The sequence below is a fragment of the Panthera onca genome, chromosome A3 (genome assembly GCF_046562875.1).
Source record: "Panthera onca isolate mPanOnc1 chromosome A3, mPanOnc1 haplotype 2, whole genome shotgun sequence".
Taxonomy (NCBI): Eukaryota; Metazoa; Chordata; class Mammalia; order Carnivora; family Felidae; genus Panthera; species Panthera onca.
The window spans coordinates 40,218,519-40,227,690 of record NC_138341.1 but is presented as its reverse complement, the minus strand read 5'-3'; the positions used below and the strand labels follow the sequence as shown (position 1 = coordinate 40,227,690).

General features: G+C 54.0%; 1 protein-coding gene and 1 long non-coding RNA gene across 8 annotated transcripts; one reads left to right on the top strand and one right to left on the bottom strand.

Annotated features, from left to right (window-relative positions):
- Positions 1 to 287: 287 nt before the first annotated feature.
- On the top strand, positions 288 to 6,965 carry VAMP5 (vesicle associated membrane protein 5). 2 transcript variants are annotated; one of them, XM_060656154.2, is made up of 3 exons: positions 288 to 391; positions 5,918 to 6,055; positions 6,522 to 6,965. In XM_060656154.2, exons 1-3 carry the CDS (start codon positions 389 to 391, stop codon positions 6,729 to 6,731), a joined length of 351 nt encoding a protein of 116 aa, XP_060512137.1. In that variant the 5' UTR covers positions 288 to 388; the 3' UTR covers positions 6,732 to 6,965. The 2 variants fall into 2 exon arrangements, with proteins under 2 accessions (XP_060512137.1, XP_078300799.1); XM_078444673.2 differs by lacking the exon at positions 288 to 391 and adding an exon at positions 420 to 1,102.
- Positions 895 to 9,070, bottom strand: LOC144615949 (uncharacterized). 6 transcript variants are annotated; one of them, XR_014137409.1, is made up of 5 exons: positions 8,768 to 9,070; positions 8,507 to 8,666; positions 7,784 to 8,214; positions 2,151 to 2,389; positions 895 to 997 (listed from the first exon to the last, which is right to left on the bottom strand). It is a non-coding gene; the product is annotated as an uncharacterized LOC144615949 (long non-coding RNA). The 6 variants fall into 6 exon arrangements; XR_013554706.2 differs by lacking the exon at positions 8,507 to 8,666 and having other exon boundaries at positions 7,784 to 7,855; positions 8,123 to 8,214; XR_014137408.1 differs by lacking the exon at positions 8,507 to 8,666 and having other exon boundaries at positions 7,784 to 8,217.
- Positions 9,071 to 9,172: the final 102 nt, after the last annotated feature.

Genomic DNA, 9,172 nt, shown 5'->3' with positions numbered 1-9,172 from the left:
CGAGGTGGCAGAGACCCCGCCTGGCTGGCGGTCCGCGTCGTCTCTAGCACAGCGCCATCGCCGTGGCACTGGGACGGTTGCTTGTTGCGGGCGATGCCTGTCTCCAGAGCCCACTTCACTGGGCCCCCCGACGTGTGGGGGTGCCGAGCGCAGAACGAGCCCCGGGCTGCTCAGGCACAGGCGCCCGGTTCCGGGGGCTGGGGAGCCAGGCGAAGCTGGGCCGGACGCCTGCAGCTTTCGCTTTTCGTTGGCCCGGGTGCGGGCTCGGGGCAGGCGCGCCCCCCGCCCCCGCGGCCGCGGCCCCGCCCCTCCGCTTCCTCCCGGGTGTGTGGCACCGCGGCAGCTCGGCGACAGAGGAGCGGGAGCCGGCCCAGCGGCGGCAGCAGCGATGGTGAGGGCCCCGGGCGGGGCGGAGCCGACCGCGCAGGGAGGCAATGGGCGACGTGTGGGTGGGAGGCTGGAGTCTGAAGTCCGAGGTGGGAGGCGACCTCCGGGATCCGCGCCGGTCCCCCGGTGAGGTGGCCACCGCCAGGAGCAGGATGGGGGCCAGAGCCTCCACTCGGGGCGCGCGGGCTGGGGAGAGAAAGTTTGGCCGCCTTGGCGCAGTGAGCGCGACTCGGGCTCCCCCCTTCCCTGAGCCTCGCGGTTACGGAGTCAGACTCCAGGCTGAGATCCTGGTCGTGGCCACTTACCGGCTGGCTCTGTGAGCCCGGGCAAGTCACTTAACCTTCCTGAGCCTCCTTTTCCGCATCTGTGAAGTGGGGTCAGCAATACCCGCCTTGCCGGTCCTTGTGAGGTTAAGGGAGATCCAATGGCAGAGCCCTGCCTGGCACTCAGAACCTTCTCCTGAGAAGTGGTAGGTAATGTGATGACCTCTTCAGCCTTTCCTGGAGCTGTGAAGAGCCAAGTGTGGCCTGGGAGTTGGAAACCTGAGCAGATGGGCTGCCAGAGGCTCTGCCAGCCCCATGGCAGGGTGTTGGAGGGCACACTCCTTCCCCTGGGGAAAGATCAAGGGAGATGTTTACCATGAAAGTTCCACTGAAGTTACCAGAGTGTGGCACAGGCCTGACTCCTAACCTCTGCCTAGGGACACATTCTGGAGGTGAGTCATCCCCCACTCCTGCTGCAGACTCTGGCCTGTGTCCCCACTTCCCAGCTATGAGGCAAAGGTGTCAGGAACAGGTGGTGCCAGTTGCTTCCTCTGTCCCCTGGACTCCTGGGAAGATGGGCTGAGCAGGAAGCAGGCTTGGTGCTTTAAGATTCTGCCCTGGAGAAGCTGGCAGAGGTGTGATGGATGTGGCCTGGCTGGGGGTTATGATGCCTGGATGGCCTCATCTCTAGGGAACTGGAGGCAGGAAGAGGAAGTGGGGCAGGAAGGTTGCACTGAGCTCTAAGGCCATGCCAGGAAACTGAGGGAGGCTCCAAGAATGGGACAGAGCTCAGAGCCCACTTCCTAGCATGCAGGGCAAGGGATCAGCCAGGGCTAGGGGTGGGCTTCCAGTTGGCCTCTAGCACTTGGGGAGAAGAGGAAACTCCTGAAATGAAGGCTGAGGCCAGGATAATTTACTGAGGGGTACTGGAAAACTCTGGCACTCTCATAGGGTCATCTGAGGCAAATAGTGAATCAGAGCCCAGGGAAGGTACATTGACCTTTCTCCCCTACCCGTCTCCTAGCCCCATCCCTCTGTTTCTTTCAGTCTTGCCCCTTTCTCTGCCCCCAGCGCTTTCCCTTCCTTCTTCCACCCCCTTCCCTCCTTGGTCTTTCTTCCTTGTCCTCTCCTCTGATTCATTCAATCAACAAGTATTTCTTGGGCATTTCTTCTGTGCCAGTCATGGTGGCAGGTATAGGTGATAGAGCAGGAACAAAGAGTGATGGGAAAGATGACAACTGAATGGGTAAGAGCTTGAATTCATTCATCTTCTGGATGGTCCTCTCGTATGCACTGTCCAGTGAACGTGGGTTTTGAACCATGGGCTTCCCTCGTGTGCGCACAAGTGGAACTGGCAGCATCAGAAGGTCTGGGGAGTCTTTACCTAGCCAGCTGAAGTATTTGACCTCCCTGTACTTGCATTCACTTTAGCACAGTGGTTAAGAATGTGATTCTTGGAGTTTACAGTGTATTGGTTCAACTCCCAGATCGTCTACTTACTGCCTCTGTGACCTTGGACAGATGGTTTAACCCCTCTGAGCCTCAGTTTCTTATAAAACTGGGATAACAGCATGCCTTCGGTGGGTTGTGAGGATTAAATAAGCTAAGGAGGACAAACAGCAGGCAGTGCTTAGCTCTGTGTCCATTGAATGGTGGCCGTTATTACTGTCAGGATGTACAGCCTTCTCAGCAGCCTGTAGTGCTTGATGGAAATACTCGATGCAGGTTATCAAAGGCCCCTGTAAAGTTAGAGACAATTAAGCACACAGGTTTGCAATAAGGAAGAACTTGCTTGGCTGTGTATTTTGTAAAAATATCTAAGAGGTTTTAATGATCACATATATTGTGTAGTTCTTGAGATCTGACTGCTAAGAAAAAAAACATCAGTGAGGGAAGATTGGGCTTCATTAATAATAATAGCTCTTGTTTATTGAGCACTTAGTATGCGACAGGTATTGTGACAAGCACTTTGTTCGTAACATGTCACGGGCCCTAGCTAACATTATGGTAGATATTATTCCTGTCACCACTTTACGGATGAGGCAGTGGAGGATCAGAAAGGTCATGTAGTGGACAAGTGGCAGAGGCAAGATTTGAAGGAACCCAGGGCTGCAATGCTGAGCCCTCATTCTTAACTCTCAGCTCAGGTAAGTGCTGACCTAGGAAGGAGCTGATACGCCCCTTTGCTGCCCCAGTCCTCTGACTAGAACAACAGTGACAGCTGGAATAGGGATTCTTGGGCACTAGCCAAGAAAGAAAGGAGACGGGAGAGTTACGACAGGGAGGTTTGGGAAAGCTTTGTTTTCAGAGGCACCTAGGGTATTTGGCCTGGAGAAACCGGAGATGTTTGAGGGTTGAAGGTAGGATATTCTGTACAGAGGGCTAACGGTCTATCAAGAACATTTCCTGTGTAACTGCCACCCCCTGTCTACCAACCATGCTGATGCTCCCCCTCCACTGCACAACCTCAGCCCTGCAGACCCCAAGCAGGGCTGGCAAGTGCTCCTCCCACCCATCCTTCCTCTCTATGCTCTTTGCTCCCCATTACCTGGCAACCCCACACCCCTCCTGGTGGCATTTGTCCACCTCTTCTGGCTGTTCTCTCTGCCTGGGAGTTTTCTCACTGCCGTCTACCACCAATAGAGAAATTATTCTGAAGCCCCTCTCCAGTGTCCCCCACTTGGCTCAGAAGTCTACACTAGGTCGTGTTCTGTTCCTCCAAGTGACTGTCCCCTTCTTGACTTTTACCGCGTGTGTTCTCTGGCCCCACCCTGCCCCCCTCCGCCCTTACCCTCTGCCTGGTGTGTCTTTGCCTGAATGCCCCAACTCCACCCCATCCTGCAAGGGCTCATCCGCCCGGTCTGTCTCAGTTCACAGGAATCCACTCTCTGAGGGAGGCTCCAACACTGGGTATGTGTATCTCACAGCACAGCCCTTCACTCTTCTCTCATGATGTCCTATATGTCTCTTTCCCTCAGTCTATAGTGGGCTTCTTAAGAACAGGCACAATTCATTCAGAAATTTTTTTCCGCGTGTCCACTGTGTGCCAGGCACTATGTTGAGTTCACTGTGGCAGGTGTAGTGTGGCCCTGCCCTCTGGTCCCTTACCTCCTTCCACATTCTGTGGTTATTTCTCACTGTGCCAGTAGGGACCTATGCATACAGTGTCCTTTTTCTGCTAGTTGAGAGAGGACCCAGGAGGGCCAGGGACTTGAGCCCGGGGCCTCTGTGTTCCCTGGAGCGAATGTGTTCTTTTAGGCCTGGTCCCACCTTGGGGCCTCCGGACAGGCCTGGCTTCGCAGTGGGGGGAGGAGGCTGCAGATTGCAGCAGGAAGCACAGCCAACTCTCTTGGGGAATGTGACCCAATGTCACCCCACGTTGGAGAATAAGAGAATAATAGCTGGAGTTTTCAGAGTAGAAACACAGTCATATTCAGCATCCCACCAACCTCTAGCAGTGATTTGTCATTTCGGATCTTTGTCCATTCTCAAGTTTTTGCCTTGGGCTGTTATGAATGGGGGGATGCCTTGGGCCGTGTGAATGCGAACTATGTGAGCTTGTTGACTAAAGTGGTAGTAATAAGAGTGGTGATGATTACTGGGGAAAAGTTAGCGATGGGGGCAGCTTCCCTGCTCTCTGCATTATTGCTTTGTTCCCCAGTTTCTGCCCCCCCCCCCCAGCCTGTGAGTGTACCCCTCTGTCATAGTTTGCCTGCCCCCTCTCCAAGCAGGTTGCTTTTCTAAGCTCATGGGTAAATATTGACCTACTTGGGTTTCAGATGCCTGCCCCACGAAACTCCTGCTGGGCTAGATAAACACACTGGGAAAACATCTCTTGAGACTAAGAGCTGCTCTTGGATAGGCTACAATGCGATGACCCGCTCAATGAGTCCTTGCAATGGTCAGCACTGTGCTGGCCCCCCCCAGGTCACCAGGATGGGGGACAGACAGAGGCAGCCCTTCCCCCTGGGGCCTGTGGTCTAGCTGGGGAGATAGGACTCATGTACTGGGAATGCTTGGAGGTTGTGTGCAAGACAGCTGCAAGGATCCTGAATGTGGATTCTTGCCTGAGTAGGAGTGGCTCTCCGTGAACACTGGATCCCTCCCCTTTCTCTGGTTTTAAGTGGAATTCAGTCAAGTGCCAAAATGTCTGCTGCAGACAATGGGCAATATGGTCTGGCAGGAAAGGGAGCTTGGCTAGTGCTCTGTGGGGAGGAGATGAGAACAGGGACGGGCTGTGGGGGAACTAGGCTGGGAGAAGGGAGTTGCTGTGGTTTGTTAATCTGCTGGTATTCATCTCCCTGACATGTCCCTGGACCTGCTCCTGGACTTCCAGTTTTTACTGGGCCCTCCTGCCCTAGATCTCACTCAGTTGCGTGTGTCCAAAGCCCAGTCCCTTTCTTGCTTGTGATGCATGCTCTCTTCCTCTCTCCTGTTCTCTCAGCCCCCCGCCACCTCCCCACTTGAACCCTGCATCTGCCTTCCTCTGAAATTACCTGGGTTCTTCTGTCTGGTGTGGTTGCTGCCCAAGCTGAGAAGTCTAAGAGTAGGTCTCATCTCTGTGAGTTGGACCCTAGTGAAGACAGTGGGTGGCTGGAAGGCTGAGGCCAAAGGCCAGGGAGGCTGAGGTTCCCAGGCAGACAGGGAATCAGTTTTGAGCACTGATACGGGAGCGGGGTCATCCCAGGAGGCAGAAGTGGCCTGACCAGTCAGAGGGAGGGTTGATCTTCCCAGTTTGTTTCTCTGTGTGTGTCTGTGGAGTTAGGCAGAACCTATGATGTGTGGTGGTCTGAAGTGACCTTCCTAGCCCCGTGGGGGTAGATCTCCTCCCTGTCTGGCTTCTAGCCATGTAGCTTGGTGCCCTCTTCTTTGGTGCTTCCTTAGGCCAGTGGGAAGCCACAGGGCAGGTACACATTGGGGAGAGGCCATCCTAGAGCGGGTGAGCAAAGTATCTGCTTTGTGGGAGGGTGAGATTCTGGGAGGTTTCCATCCTGAGGCATCTTAGAGGATGCTGAGATGCTGAAAGCCAAGGCTGACCTAGGACCTGCCTTGATGGGCAAGGAGAAGAAGCTGTGAGAGCAGAGGCAAGCCACACACACTCAGGAGACTGGTCCTTCCCTCTGTACATATCATACCCTTGCATGTAAGATGCTGTTACCCTATCCATACATCATCCCCACCCCACACACAGTGGGGGCAAGGAGGCCGCTAGGTCTCAGGATCAGGTGGGGGCCTCCTGCAGTTCTGACCTTGGGCTTGGCGCCCAGGCAGGGAAAGAGTTGGAACGGTGCCAGCGGCAGGCGGACGAGGTGACGGAAATCATGCTCAACAACTTCGACAAGGTCCTGGAGCGCGATGGAAAACTGGCAGAGCTGGAGCAGCGTTCTGACCAACTCCTGGACATGGTGTGAGGCCTGGGGAAGCAGGGATGGGGGAGGGAGAGGCCAGAAGGGGTCCTCAGAGAGAAAGTTCTCAGGCCGTGCTCAGGGTCTCCTTGGTGGGGTCTGAGGCTTGCCTGTGGGGCAGTGTGAGGCCTGTGAGTTTGTTGAGGCACCTTTAGCCTAGATATGCTCCAGGTAGGCCTCATGAAGTAAGAAGTCCTTCGTATGGAGCTGTGGAGCTTTGTAAAGGGCTGGTATTGTTAACTGGGGGTAAGTCTGTAGGGCTGTGAGTCAAGGGCTACACCAGTGTCTGAGACCAAGAGTCAGGCTGGGAGGGTTCCAGGGCAGGCTATGTGGAGAAGGGGAGCAGACAGGCTGGGAAGATGCAGAAGGAGACTAGGCCCTTCCGGGGAGGTGAGGTTGGGAGACCCTGGCCCTGGATCTCTAGGGGAACCACTAACTCCCACCCTGTGTCTGGCGATGTCCACAGAGCTCAGCCTTCAGCAAGACAACCAAGACCCTGGCCCAGAAGAAGAGCTGGGAGAACATCCGATGCCGGATCTACTTGGGGCTGGTGGTGGGTGGCGGCCTGCTCGTCATCCTGATTGTGCTCCTGGCCCTCTTTCTCCCACAGAGCAGTGAGGGCAGCAGTGCCCCACAGGCCCAGGACACAGGCGCTGCCTCAGGGCCTGGGGACTGACCCAGCTGGGCCTGAGGAGAGGCCGATGGCCATACTGGCTGGTTCTGGTCTCCAGAGAACCCTGGTGTTTGCTCCCACCTGAGCCACCCAACTGAGTGCTGAAGAGCATCCCTGATGTGTGCACCTTTGCATTTCCTATCACGCCACAGACTGGCCCTTGAGGGCAGCCTGCTGCACTGGCCATGCCAGGCCAGCCCCACCTGGAGCTCAGTAAAAGCTGCTGTTTGGTTAAAAGCTGCTGTTTGGCTAAAAGCTGGAGTGTCTGTGTGTGTGTATGTCTGAAGCTCTCCAGGTTGCCTACACTCCTGGGGTTGCTTAGAAAGTCTACCGTCCAAAGGACTTTATCCCTGGGAGATGGCCCCTCTCCTTTCCCTTCCATACTTGATTCAGCCCTACCCAGACAGATCCTTCTGGAGTGCAGGTGGAAAGACAGAGTGGTTCTCAAACCAGACCCTTCAACCAGCACCTTCAACCAGCACAGGGAAACCAGCCTGTTTCCCTAGGAATGAAATCTATTATTTTTCTGATGTCTTGAGGATACTCAGTATAGGACTCCAGGAGAAGAAAGTACTTCAAAGATGTTTATATGACAAGGCTCTCACCTTTGGATAGGCTTTTCCCTCTCTGAACCCCACCCCCCTCCCCAGCTCAATTTCTCTATGTTCTTCCTCAAGCTTGACACCTGATTACAGATGAGGCAGACAGCAGTGAAAAAGGGAAGGGCTTCAAAGGTGCAGCAGTGCGCAGTCACAAGGGACGGCCTAGGGTTTGCCCTGTAGGAAAGAATTTGGCCTTTTCAGAGCTCCATGGCCACACAGGGCCAAGCAGGCAGTGCCTTCAGGGTCACAGGAAAGAGGATGAAAGAGTAAAAGCCATGGAAGAAGGAAAGAAGGTCCTACCAAGACTGAGGAAGCTGGGCAATCTCTGCCTGGCTACTTGACTGCCTCCCAAACTCAAGTGTGGGTGGAAGGAAAATTCAGGGTCAAGTATGTAACAGAAGCAATTCCTTGTTAGGCAGAGTGAGGACTACTGACAGAGAAGTAAGAACAAACCTGAGAGTTGTGTGGAGCTTTACCCATCACAGGGCTTGTTACTTCTACTGGGCTCATTACCATCTTCTTTTCCTGAGAAAGATGGAGAAAAACACTTGGCCCTGCAGTTGGTCAGCAAAACCACTTAGAGGCCATGTGAATTTGGGCAAGCCACTTCCGGGACTTGGGTTTTACATATGTAAAAAGGGACAACTTAACTCCCAGAACAATCATAAGGATTGTTTATACTGAGTGTAAAACATCCATCAATGTAATGGTTCTAGATGCCAAATAAATGGTAGCTATCATCCAAATCATTTAGTGCAGTAGTCCTCAGCCCAGCCTCACAGTAGGAATCACCTGTAGAGGGGCGGCTGGCTGGCTCAGTCAGTAGAGCATGCGACTCTTGATCTCATGGTTGTGTGAGTTCAAACCCCATGATGGTGTGCAGCCTACTTAAAACAAACAAACAAACAAACAAACAAATAAATAAATAGAATCCCCTGTAGAACTTCTAAAAACACCACCCCTAGGCCTCAATCAGTACCAGAGCTAAGATTTAAACCCAAGTTTGTGGGATGCCTGGGCACACACATTAGCCACTGCCCTACACAGCCGCCTTATGGGGCCTAGATCTGTTAAGTCAGAATCTTTGAGGGTATCTGGCAGGGTTATTTTCTCTTAAAGCTGCAACCCCTCATTCTCCCTCCAGAATATTCATGGGTAGCCAGGGATGCAAACCACCTTTTGAATTCAAGCCAAAGATTTTACAGAAGCTAGGGGAGAAGTTGAACAACGGGCTGAAGGTCACACACATAGTCTCATGAGCCGGTAAAGTCCCAGATTTCCCGGCAGGGATCTTTCCTCTTTCGGTTGGGAAGTTTTGCTTTGCTCTTTATTGGGCCTAACAGAGAAGAAATGAACAGGAAATTTTTGTTTTGTGGGTATGGGAGGAATCAAGCGCCAACTCCTGAACCAACTAGAGTGCAGGAGGTGCAGAAGTACCTGGCGGGGCCGGACAGAGCAGCGGGAAACGCGGTGATTCCAGGTTCGCAGTACCCTCAGCCCCTAGGCCAGCGCCTCCCTTTCTCGGAGGGCCTTTAACACCTGTGCGTCCTAACCCCGCTGAACCGCAGAGCGGACTCAGGACCCCCTACAGCCTCGACACTTCCCTTTTCACCGCTCTGTGGACGCGAATTACGCGACACTCCCACGTACCTACCCCAGGTTAGGAGTCCAAAACAGACGTTTCCTGACCAGCCCCAGATCCTGCCATTGGCTTTAGCCTTTGGTCACCTGACTTACTCGAGCCAACGAGAGGCGGCAGAATTAATACTTCCGCTTTCAGTTCGGCAAACGAGCCTCTGTTCCCGCCTTTCGGGTGCTCTGATTGGTCTTCCTCTCTCAGCT